The sequence below is a fragment of the Abrus precatorius genome, unplaced genomic scaffold (genome assembly GCF_003935025.1).
Source record: "Abrus precatorius isolate BTA unplaced genomic scaffold, Abrus_2018 Scaffold3, whole genome shotgun sequence".
Taxonomy (NCBI): Eukaryota; Viridiplantae; Streptophyta; class Magnoliopsida; order Fabales; family Fabaceae; genus Abrus; species Abrus precatorius.
This window is the reverse complement of record NW_020874373.1, coordinates 25,233,733-25,247,462: the sequence shown is the minus strand read 5'-3', so window position 1 is coordinate 25,247,462 and position 13,730 is coordinate 25,233,733. Positions and strand designations below refer to the sequence as shown.

Below are 13,730 nucleotides of genomic sequence, written 5' to 3'. Positions count from 1 at the left end.
AACGTAAATAAAACAAGAATTTTAAATATTCCAAGTTACAGGTTATTGATCGATCATTGACAATGCCGGCCTTGTACAAGAGAAGGGAAATGATTTTGGCATAATTCGAGGGACACTTATTAACTTATCTTTTAAAAAAGAATAATAATATATAATGATTAATTAATCATAATTTAACATTTTTTATTAATAATTTTATTGTTAAATCTTTTCAGTTCACCAAACATCAAATTTTTTTAATACTTGTTAATTTAAGTATATACTATGATAAATAATTAATATTTTTATTATTTTTTTAGGTTTTCAGATAATTATAAATATAAAATTAGATTCTGAATTACCAAAAAAGTAATACACAATACCAACAAATGATAACAAAAAGTAAAAAAAGAAAAAAAGCTCGATGCAAAAATTCACTATTTTAGTCAATTAATTATAACAAGTAAAAAAAAGTACGTAACTCTGACCAAATAACTTTTTATTATAATCTTATAAACTTTGTTTTAAAAGGTTAACAAATAAAATATTATATATTTCCTAAAGTGTCATTTTAAAAAATAAAGTGTAAAAGTATCGGAAAAAAAAATTATAGTTAAAATTTATGTAATTCGTAATTTATTATACATGTGCATGTATTTAATTACTGCTTTAAATTTTTAATTTTGAATTTTCATCTTAGAAGAGTCAAATAATAAAATGAAAGACATTTTTTTAAAGGTATTTATTTTTTAATAAATTAGTATTATTTATCAAATAATAATTTTTTTTGTAAAAAAATATTATTAACCAACAAAAATAGTTTTTTTAAGATTTGAAGGAAGTACTTTAGCTGCTATCCCCTTGTGCTGGGCCCGTAGTAGAGTAAGTATTCAAAACTTATTATTAGGTAATGCAACGTAAGAATAAGTGCAAATATGCGTGTTTTATTACTTAATAATTAAACATAGTTTTATATATTTAATTTAAAAAAAATATAATTTTATAGTCACAATTTACAAATTGAACTCTAACAATTTATTCTTATCTTAAACTTAAAAACTCCAATCCCTTGCTATCATATGATATAATTGTTTCACTTATTTAAAAGACAAGACAAGTACTGCAATAGCCTACTCAAACTCGTATGCAGTTGTCTCTATAAATTACTATGAATTGCTATCATTTTTACTACTGACAATTCAATTAATCAAAATGTATCGATAAAAAATATTTCCATAGTTTTTATAAAATAATATAAAATATTAATTGAAAACACATAAATATAGTACAAACTTGTGATAAATATAAAAAATATGAATATAATATAAACTTTTAACATTAATGTACTATTATGAATTTTCAACACAATTATTTGTATAGAGGTACAAGTTCTGTATTAACATTTTCTAAAATTAAATAAATTAACTTTAGACGGAAAAAATAATACATGAATTCTAAATAACAACATATTATACAAATTAAATTAATGGAAATAATCAAGTTTTTTCAGAGGCAGTCAATCTCATATTTTAATTTTAACACAAGTGTAGAAGATTCAAACTATACTTAGTGGATGTTATCATGTTAACACCAAAAAGTGGTGCGGTCACGTCAATCATTACTAGTCGATTCAAGGACCAAAAGGGAATAATTTCCGAATAAGAAAAAGAAACTTTTTTTTCCTTGAAATTACCATTGGAAATTAAAATATCTCAAATTACATAGGTAAACAGAGAGTGAGAATGTTGCATAACTGATATTATAACATTTTTTTACTGTAAATATTGTTATATTATTTTTTAAAGAATGATTTAAAAGTAATATGATGGAATTAATTTTACTCCAATGGTTTTAAATAAATTATTTTATGTCATTATTTCATGATTTGTACCAAACAACCAATATACACTTTTTTTATGAACTTAAAGCAACTTGCGTCAACCAATCAATTACGATGACTAGAAACAAAACACTGTCTTATCGACCGATAGTTTTTTGCACATATTTTAAGTTCTACGATGAATAATAACTCTTTACAGTAGAAATGAAAGGATAGACATATCTAGTTAATGCAGAAATTAGACATTTAATTGTATTTTTATTTAAATAAAAATTAAAATACAAAAAATAAATTTGGATTTTTTTTTTTACGTTGTTATTTTCTGGATTGATTCTAGAAAATAATATAAAAAATAGTAAAAAAAATTTAAACTTTACTTGTAAATTTTAAAAGAGACGTAACTTTGATTAATATAAATTATATGTTTATTTTATATAACATTTTGAGATATGTTCAAATTAAATATTCATAGGGAGTTTAGACAAATTAGACTAATATTAAAGTAATTATAAAATAGATATTGAAAGGTTAAAGAAAGTTCTTAGGTATTTATAAGGCATCAAAGATTACATATTTATTTATAAAAAAATTGATCACTAAAGTAGTTGGTTATTCAAATTTAGACTATGTTGAGTGTGTAGACTCGAGGAAGACTACATCGTCTTATTAGTTAAAGGTGTAATTTTATGAAAGAATGGAAGAAGTTTATTATTACTACATCTACCATAGAGGTAGAATTTGTGACATGCTTTAAGACCATTGTTCACACTTTGTGGTTAGAAGCTTTTCTCTTAGGGCTTGATATAGTTAGGGATGGAAATAGACTAGACTAAACTAGATTTTATATAAATAGGCCTGACCTGTTTAATAATTTTTAAGTCTGAGCTTGTCCTATTATCTGTCATAGGCTTTTTATTAAGCTTAGCCTGACCTTTTTAAAAACTAAGTTATTAAACTATCTAAATAGATATGTCTTTCTAAAAGTCATAAGGCTTATATCTAAATAAACTATTAAATAAAATGATTCAACACTTTGAATATATATAATAAAATTACATATTCCTATTTATCGCTTTCAAACAACATAGACATGATCAAAACATCGCAGTGTAAATTAGTGTTATGCGTATAAGATATAAAAAAGACTCCAATAGGTAAGGCTATCTCTCTTAGAGGGTATATAGTAGAGATCTTCTTCAACTCTAACAAAAAAATTTAGGGTTTTTAATTTAAGATTTTATTATTTTAAAATTTAATTGATTTAATATATTATTATATTATAATTTATATATAAAATTGTGTAATATATTATTATAAATTTTAAATAGGCTATTCTAATAAGTCTAATAGGCTTTTTCTCAAGCTCAACTCTGACCTATTTAATTAACTAGACTTTTTAAAAGCTTAAATTAAGTATTTTACTTAAGTTTGATTTAATATAATAAAACATTTGTTATTAATTATAATAGGTATTGTTTTCTTTAAACTTATAAATTTAATAAATTTTAAAGTCGGGTTATGTATTTGTGTGTGACATTTGCTCCATATGAGTATTTATCATTTTCTAACTTATCATTCTTGAAGAAAAAGATAACTATAAAATTATCACATTACATTATTAACAACTTATAAAATTATCATAGTACATTATGAATGACTTATCTACATTGTCAACCGCACCTAAGGATAGAAATAGGTCAGGCCATCCGAAAGGGGCCTACAACTTAACCTTTTTAAAGCCTAACCCGGTCTAACCTAAATAATTGAAATTTAATTTAATATTAAACTAAATATACATATTGTAAAAAATCAATTAGATGAAAAGAAAAAAAATTTAATCTCCAACATTTTAATATCTAGTATTAACAGAGTTGCAGTATAATTGAAAAAGCTTTGTTCTATGAAGGTAGGGAGTTAATGATCAAGATTTGAGATCTGATGGATGAATAATCATTATTTAGTCTAGAAAGAAACCAAATTACCTTGTCTTGTTCTTTGTAGAGCTTAGCATTCTGTATAGCCAAACAAGAACACTTCACAGTGCATGTGCAGAGAGGCATAGGTCTAGAGTTTTCTAGTTCTTCCCAAAGAGTCTTCAATTGTGTAAAGACATAAGTAACATTTGAATTTCCTTGCTTTAGAGTGAAAATTTCTTATTGCAATTTTGAAAATTTGATGATGTCTCCTTGTGCAAATCGTTCTTTGAGATCTTTCTACACCTCAGATGCCAGATCAATGTACACTGTGCTTTGTGCAATTGATGTTGAAACAAAGTGAATTAACCATGAATGAACAAGATTATTACATCTCTCCCACAGCTCGAACATAGGCTCGAAATTTGTAGGCATTGTACTTGAACCATTGACAAACTTGAACTTGTTTTTCGAAATTAGCGTTCTCTTCATCATTTGTGACCATGTGTGATAACTGTTTCCATTGAGAACCGATGAAACCAGAGAAATTGAAGGATTGTTACTTGGATGGATGCAATAGGGACTTGCAGGATCTTGTGTAGGACTGAGATCATTGTCATTGACATTTGCGTTCTAGCGCTGTTGCCCAGGTCCTTGCGTCATTGGAGAGGAAAGAATCAAGCTCTGAATTTTCACAGTTTTGATACCATAAAAGATTCAAAGAGAAAATTGAATATACTTATTTGATTGAAGTTTATTGAGAAAAAATTAAGTCATCGAAACTAATACAACAAGAATTTATATGGCTAGCTTGATGTGATGTTACTGCTAATTATACATAATACAGGAAAATAAAACCCACAACAAAATAACTAGAACAAGAACAGTTAATTTCTTAACTAACTATTCTTCATGTGGCACTAAACTATCTCGTCACTGAATTGTCTTGGTAGCTGGTTCTGTTATATTGTAAAAAATCAATTAGATGAAAAGGAAAAAATTAATCTATAACATTGCTCAATTCAAATCATTCTATATAAAATTATTTAAAGAATCGTTATTTTAATATCTAGTATTAACAAAAGTTGACAAGATTACGAAGAGAAAGATAATTCTTATAATCTATATACATAAAGACTTACGAAGCAAATGAAATTAATACTACACGTAGAGACATTATAAAGCAAATTAAATTAATATTAGGCAAGAATTAATACTATTTTTTCATCTAACTCTTGTATTTTTGAGTACCACATTTCAATCCATGACCAATTCAAACTCGAAAAAAGAATAGCACAGGAACTAGTAAAACTAAATCAGAGTATACAAATTTGCTTCGAAAAAATGATTAGCACAGGAACTAGTAAAATTAAATCAGTATGTTCACATTTGCTACTTCCATGGGATGAAACATTGTAACAAAAACAAATAGATAATCGACCAACAAACAATTAAGGAAGCTCAATTCCAACGAGGAAAAACCAATGTCTGAACAAAATAGTTGGAGTAAATCCACATTGACTTGTGGACAGCTTCAACGGTCTTCATTTTATTGTCTTTCATGTAACACTGGTCAACGAACTCTATTCTATCGTCTTTCTTGTTATACAATAAAAGTTCAACCCTTGGTCGATTCATCAGCATCAACAGAACATCGCCATTTTCATACACGGCCAACGGATAAGGCTCAAAAAAAGGGAATAGAACGGAATCAATCTGAAAATATAAACGAATAGTTTTCATGAGCAGAGTCCAAGACTCTTCAACTCCATACTCCTTCATTTGCCAGAGAGCAAAATGGGTTTCATAACGATTATAAGCACCCAGGCACAGGCAACCCTTCAAAATCCCAAGTTCTGCGCTAATAGTCCGAGTTGTTTTTTGAGCTTCAGGTATTGAAAAATATCTGTACGTTTCCTTCCTTAAATCAAACGAAAAAATTACATGCTTTCTTGAGCCATGTCGTGCCATCCAATTAAGAGTGCCACTCAGAAAGTGACCCTTATACTGTAGAATCATTGAATTTGTGGGAATACTCGCAATCTTTCTCCAGCACTTGTCCCCCAGGCAGTGAACTGTGAGCTCTCTATCAGTTGATCTTTGTACCATAACCAGTGCCAATACCTTGTAAGTATCGCTCGAATCGTCATAGCCAAAACCCAATGTCACAGATAATAATTGAAGTTCCAAGGGTGGAGATACGTGTGATGTTATCCTAGTAGCAGGGTTCCACAGTCGGATATAGATTTTACCATATTTATCATTCACAGGAGAAAGGACTATAACCCTCAAACAGACCAATCCATTGCAGGTTCCTATGACGTGGGTGATGTTGTTAGTGAACTCGCATGGGATCTCACTTCCATCAATGGCTAAAGATGGGCTCTCTAGTAAACGTTGGACGGGGATGGATTGCATCGCATATGGGCAGCACCTAAAGCCTTCGAGAGCCAATGGTTTCCACGTGTATAGCATGTGGATGTTCTTGGAGGACCTTTGAAGGTGCAGTTTCACAAAAGTAGGATCCAAAACGAGATCATTCCAAGCCTTGGAAACACACCTCAATCGCATAAGAGCTTTCGCTGGAATGTACGACAAGATTTGCTCGACGAGTTCGTGAGGAAGATACAACTTACACTTAGCAGATTTCATTTTTTGACGACTCATTCAACATGCGCAGCTTCTTCTTAAATCAGTTCCATGTAATTCAAACGTTTGAATCAAAGTTAGTTTTCTATAACTATCTTTATATAAATTTTTATATGATAAGATTTGATATTTGATCTTCTGTAAAATCTTTTCGATTTCCATATGAGTTTTAAATTTTATATATAATGTATTGAGAAAAACAATTTTTGGTTATATATTGTTAGATGCGTTAGATACCTCAAAAATTTGAATCAAAGTTAATTTTCTCTGATTAACATTATTTTAAATTTTAATGAGAAAAAATTTGATTTAATCTTCGATAAAATCTATTAGAATTTTTGGTTTGAGAAGAAATGATTTCTTGCTAAATATTGTTAGATAGCTGCGTGCATTTCAAATATCAAAAGTTTGAATTCAAGTACGTTTTTTTCAATTAACTTTATTTTAAATTTTAATTGCAGAATTTATTTTATTCAAATTTTTATTAAATAATATTGTACTTACTCTTCCATAAAATTTATTAGAATTTATGTTCTTCATTTCAATTTTAAATTATATTTAGAGAAAATATATCCAGTGAAAAGAAATGGCTTCTAGCTATATTGTTAGATAAGTTGCGTTTACTTCAAAAGTTTGAATCAAAGTTAGTTTTTTCTCATTAACTTTATTTTAAATTTTAATTGTAAAATCTATTTTTTTTAAAAAAAATTTATGAGATAAGATTTGACTTGAGCTTTTATAAAACATATCAGGATTTTCAAGTTTTATTTGAATTTTAAATTATACATAGAAAGAGAAATGTATCTAATGAGAAGAGATAGTTGGATGTACTTCTAAAGTTTGAATCAAATATGTTTTTTCTAATTACCTTTATTTTAAATTTTAATTACAGAATTTATTTTATTTAATTTTTTATTAGATAATATTTGACTTTGATCTTCTATAAAAAATAGAATTTTTGTCTTCGTTTGAATTTTAAATTATATATGTAGACACAAAATGTATCTAGCAAGAAGAGGCAGCTTCTTGCTACATATTGTTAAAAAAGTTTGAATCAAAGTTAGTTTCTCCAAATTATCTTTATTTTAAATTTTAATTGCAAAATTTATTTTATTTAAATATTTGAGATAAGATTTGACTTGATATTTTATAATATTCATTAAATTTTTTTTCCTCATTTAATACTTTATTCATATACTTCAAAATTAATTTAATATACTTTTAAAAGTTACAAAAATAAGAACCATTTAATAACAATTTTATAAATATTGAATTTTCACAAAATTTTACATCTTACCGGTGGTGTAATTGATTCCTTATATATATATATATATATATATATATATATATATATATATATATATATAAGTAATGTGTGACAACCTCTTTCATTTGAGCATATGTTTTATATTTAAATTTTTAAAAAATATTTCTACAATTTATTAATCAATACTTATATTTATTTAATGAGCATTAAATGTAAAAAAATAAATAAATTTTATGTAAATTAAATCAAATTTTAAGGACAATTAAGTTTTAATATTTATAATTTAAATTATCGTTAAACAAGCTCTCTCTCTCTCTCTCTATAATTTGTAAATACTAATATTTGAATCAGTGTGATTTGAATAAAACTCTCATATGATGGCGTTTTTTAAGAGTATTTTCACATGAGAGTATTTTTATGGAGTAATTCTTTCTCCCAACATGCATAGTATTTTTTACGTTATACATTTAATTTTTAATTAATATTAGTTATTTTTATATTTTATTTAATATTCATTCTTTTTAAAATTTATTAAATTTTAAAGTAGTAATATAAAATATTTAAATTATTTAAAAATTTAATTTAATGATACCCTCTAATACAGACAAAAATTACTAGTTTCTTTCTTGTTTTACTGCTCAAAATGAAGACCCTTTTGCTTTTGATTATTTCATTAATTAATATTTAAATTTCTAAACTGAACGCATATTATACAAATGTGTTTTATTTTAAAAAATATTTTATTATGAACAATTAAAAAATTATTTTCTTATAAGAAATTACATATAAATAAGTAATGTAAATTTGCTCTTATTATAATTTATACAAACTTAAAATTAATAAGGTATCTACAATATATATGTTTAAAAACATATATTAGTAAATTTAATATTTACTATATAGATATCATTAAATGAAAATAAGTTTATTTTAATAAAATATACAATTATATTATAAACTTTTTAAAAGAGTCTCCTCTTATTATAATAATTAATATTTTACGATATTAAATAGAGTAAGTTAGATAAATAATATTTTTAAGCTTAATAAAAATTTAAAAATAAATCAAAATTAAATTATAAAAAAACATTTATTATAGGAAAAACCATGTGGCTTAACTAAGATAATAATAACACTTATTAAAAATAATTTCATTCATAAGTTAATATTCACAAAATATAAATAGAGATTGATATAAAAAATGATATTTATTTTAATATTAAATTACAATATAAATATTTAATATATACGAAAATTGACTGCAATGATAGAAAGTAAGAAATATCTAATAAAATTGTTCGCATTTGAGAAATTACGTCAAAACATTTTCGTTCATGATTTAGTACTCCTTATATCGTTGACACGAAAATTTGAAAATTTATTTATGTTAATTTTAAAAAATGCTTAATATTAAAAATAAAATAAAACTACTATAAATGATGAAAATCAGAAATAATTCCTTAAAAATATTATCGTTTGATAAAACTTCTATAAATACTTCATTTCAAGAACATAAACACAAGTTATTATAGAGTTTGACATTAAATAAAGAGAAATACTTAGAATGTTGAAAATCAAAATTGATCTTTAAAAATATAGTTGTTCAAGAATTAATATTTATAAATTATATATATATATATATATATAATTTGATATGAAAAAAAAATATTTAATTTAATATTAAATTAAATAATAAATCCTTAATCTAAAAAAAACTTGGAATGATGAAAATCAGAAGTGACCTTATATTCTTGCTTGAGAAAATAAATCTTAAATATTAATTAGTATTAACAAATTATATAAAACGGTTGATATTAAATTAAAATAAATGACTTTTTTTTTTCTAAACTATACGTATTTTTTTCTATTCTATTCGAGACTTGTTTGAGTCCATTATCGGGTGACAAAACTTTCCCTAAAACAATATCCTACTAATTGATCATGTACTCAATAGTAAAATAAATATTTAATATATAAAAAAATACTTGAAATGATGCCGTGTGGTCAGTAGTAAATAAATGCTTAATATAAAAAAAAATACTTAAAATAATAAAAATTTAAATTAATATCTAAATATACTTTCGTTTGAAAAAAACATCTTAGAAACGTTCTCATTCAAAATTATTATAAATTATATACAGTTTGAAGGTTGATAAAATTTCTGTAAGCTTCAATGATAACAAAATCAAATCAAATTTTCATAATGATCAAACTTTAAACTTTTGTAAACCATATCAAATATTACTCTTGTTGGTATGTCAATCCATAGTTGGATTGTACAGTAAAAAAAATTTACCTTGACAATGTATTTGCAATAAATCTATATACGTATATTAAAGTAGTTAAGAACTTTAGTTAAAGTAGAGGAACAATGATGGAAGACTTTGTTTTATCTACAAGAATTTCTGAAAAGCCATATGAAAAATCGAAATCACCTAATAGTAAAGATTTGATAGGTAATCCTAATTAACACAAGAGTGTTGTCTCTTTTTATTCCAAGGTTATGCGTAGTTGTACAATGTTTATGTCTTCTTAACAAAAACACAAACTTATTGGGACATAACTTAGACAAGGTAGAATTTATTGGTGGTAATAAGTTAAAGCTTATTATAGTTAAATTGCTTAATAAATTCTAAGTGATGAAATGCTGCAAGAAATGCGTAAATTGTGGTTTGATACTCTATAGCTAAATTGCTTAATAAATCTATTGGGTTGCTTCATTGTGTATCATTCTCACGCATGAAGTTATGAAAGATAAAAGAAATAATCGAGATTATTTATGTTGACAAAAGTTTCTATATGGTTCAGTTTGGTTTTGTGTGACAAATTAAAAATAATGGAAATGATTCATAGATGATTATGATTATTACTTAACAGATCAAACTTGGTCTTCTGAATTTGTTCTCTAGTAGTTAAAATGGAAAGAAAAAGAGCTCTTCCTTAGGTTAAATTTCTAAGGCTTGTTTTGGTATTCATTGCATGACAAGTGTTAGAAATTTTATTAGGATTTTCAACAAATTAAAATTTTGAGTTAGATTCACTTGTGTAAAACTCAATTAGAATTAATAAAAATTGTACTCGTGAGATTATGAAAGAAATGAAAGAAAAAGACACATTTGAGATCATAAATATTGGCAATGATTTCTATGTAGTTATTTTGTCTAAGAGCATGACATTCCCTAAATGATTTCATAGTCGACTTGGTCCCTTCAATTTGCTACTTCGACTACTAAAGTTGAAAAAGTAATCTTCTTTAGGTTAGAGTTCTTAAGTTTAATTTTGTATTCTATAATGAGTGTTTTATTCACCTTTGCTTCTATTACTAGAGTGTATTAATACTTTGAATGTTCTTAGAGGTCATTTTGTACATGTTTGTATTGTTGGTTTAACTTATTTCAATGGCCATTAGTATAATATAGGATTTGAAGGTCTACATATTATATATATTTTTTTAAATACAAGTAGGTATGTCAATTTGATAACATTCTTAGTATTTGAAAGTAGTGATGTATTGCTTAAATATCATTTACTATTCACGATGTTGAATATAAATAGCTCATATTTAAATATAGTAAACTACATATTAAAAGAACTTATAAGGTGTTTACAAGAAAAAGCATGCTAAAGAAATAAATTTTAATTAAATTATAATTATTACTTAATTGGGTTAAACTAGTAAATAATAAGCTCATATAGTGAACCATACCCATTAGGATTTTTTCTTCTAAAAGAGAGGATTAAATATGTAACTATAATGTGTGTAGTCACATTTATTCTTATGAAACTACTAGCATAATAATGATAAAGGACTTTGGTAGATTGTTTGTGTGGACATCTAAAGAGATGCAATTATCACTACCATGTTTATCAATACAAAGTACTTTTTTTTTTTTATCAAATGTATGTGTGTATATTCATGCTTTGAGATGTGTTAATCACATAAACATTTGTGTATATTTGTGTATTATTTTCGTTAACATGTATATGATTCCTAATAATTTTATCTTAGCATTACAAATATTTGTTTTTATTCCAATGATTGATATCCTAATCATTTTAAAGATTTTAAGCCAATAAGTCTATGTAAAGTGCTTTTCAAACTAATTACAAAGATCGTTATTTATAAAGTTAAAAAAAAAATTATAAAAAAATAATCTTTATTACTTTGAATTTTCTGAGAGAATTCTCAATGTTATTGTATTTTATTTGTTTACTTCTTTCATATTTTTTTGTAGAATGATTAGAACTTAACTTTTTTTTGTTTTCTAAAAGAATGTGAGGGTGATCCTTTATTTATAAATATTTTTATCTTATGCATGTGGCTACTTGTTATCAATAAAGTGAGGGAAAACAATCTTAGAGTCCAATTTGTATTTCTTAAAATGGGCAAAAGATATCTCTTTATTTTATTTTTTTGGTAAATGATGTTCTTTTTTTAAAAATCAAAGTCTTCTCAAGTCAAAATTATGTCTACAATGGTGGAAAATTTTTGTTAGGCCATAAGTTTAAAATATAATTTGCAAAATTTCAAGACCTTTCCTTGAGCATATTAAATGTCAAGAAAGATAAGTTGACTTTTATCTTTGGTATTATATTCACATCAAATATTGGTAGATATTTGAGCTTTCAAATATTTCTGGGGAGTTAAAAAATATGATTATAATTTTATCATTGATAAAATTCAAGGTAGATTGACTGCCTGAAAAAGAAATTTATTTATTAAAATTTTATCATTTAAATATACCGATAATTACACATTACCAGCCGAGTCCAAGACTTGTGAACTCCAAAGTCCGACCAAAATCGATTTCCGAGTGATAATGATTAGTAAACATACAAAGGCAACCCTTCAAAAGCCCAAGTTCTACTTCCAGATACTCCGTTATTTCAAGACTTTCAGGTATTTATATGACTAGTACCGTAAGGATCCAAATTCTCCGTAATTTAAGCAGAAATTGCACTCTATAGTTTAAATCAGTGTAAGCGAATTTGACAAAAAATAAAATAAATTTTTTTATTTAAAACAAAAAAAATTATTTAAGCAAATAGGTGAAAAAGTAATTTTTATTTCTCTAAATTACAAAAAATTTTGAGAAACATTTATGCATTAGGACGTGGTCACACATTATGATTATACTATAAAAACTTAAAAATTTCAAAACATATACTATTGTAACTATTTTTTCAAAGTTATCATTTTTATAATTTTTATTATCATTTTTAACAATTTAACTTAATTACAAATAGGTTTAACTCATCAATGCTTAGCATAAGTATTACACTAAATAATATATTTGAAATATTTAGTGGGATGATATATATAAAGATCTTTGACAGGTAGTCATTAATGAGAAATAAATATTTTTTAAAATTTTAATAATTTAAAAAAAAAATTTAAGTTTTTTTATAATTTTAACTTAAACAATTTTTTTGATTTAAAAGAAAAATATTTTTTTATCATAAACTTACTTAATCTAATTTTTTTAGTTTAAACAAAAAATATTTTTCATGAAAATTAACTTAAACAAAATAAAATTAGCTCAAGTGAATTTAGATTGAAGCCTGCAGTTGTACAAAAATTACAGAGAATTTGAATCACTTGAATGGTCGTAAGCCAAACCCCAACGTCACATTTCAGCAATGAGTGGACACCGACACCTTTTAATTTATCATTCTCATAATCAGCTTCGTAAGGCACAACACTTAACAGACCAATCCATAACATAAAGACTTTACGAAGCAAATGAAATTAATACTAGGTGCTTTCTTAACATACCCACGTGCAAATGAGGTGCAGCACATGCAGTTCTTGTGATCTTTAACACAGACATTATGAAGCAAAATTAAACTAATATGAAGCGAAGAATTAATACTGTTTTTTCATCTACCCTTTGTTTTTTTAATATCACCCATCCATGACCGATTCAAACTCGTACAAATGAATAATCACATTACTACTATTCCATAGTATAGTATGAGCGAAACGAATCTAATATAAACCAAACAAATTAAATAACTCAAGATGAGCCAAACATTGTAACAAAAACAAATAGATCATCAGCCAACTAACAACTAAGGCAGC

General features: G+C 25.2%; 1 protein-coding gene across 1 annotated transcript; it reads right to left on the bottom strand.

Moving 5' to 3' along the window:
• Positions 1-5,193: 5,193 nt before the first annotated feature.
• LOC113862380 (F-box/kelch-repeat protein At3g23880-like) lies at positions 5,194-6,384 on the bottom strand. Its single transcript, XM_027495469.1, has one exon. The coding sequence runs from the start codon at positions 6,382-6,384 to the stop codon at positions 5,194-5,196; it is 1,191 nt and encodes a 396-aa protein (XP_027351270.1).
• Between the last annotated feature and the right edge of the window lie 7,346 nt (positions 6,385-13,730).

Excerpts from the sequence above, each read along its gene's own strand:
- LOC113862380 (XM_027495469.1), bottom strand. The coding sequence starts at position 6,384 with ATGAAATCTGCTAAGTGTAAGTTGTATCTTCCTCACGAACTCGTCGAG.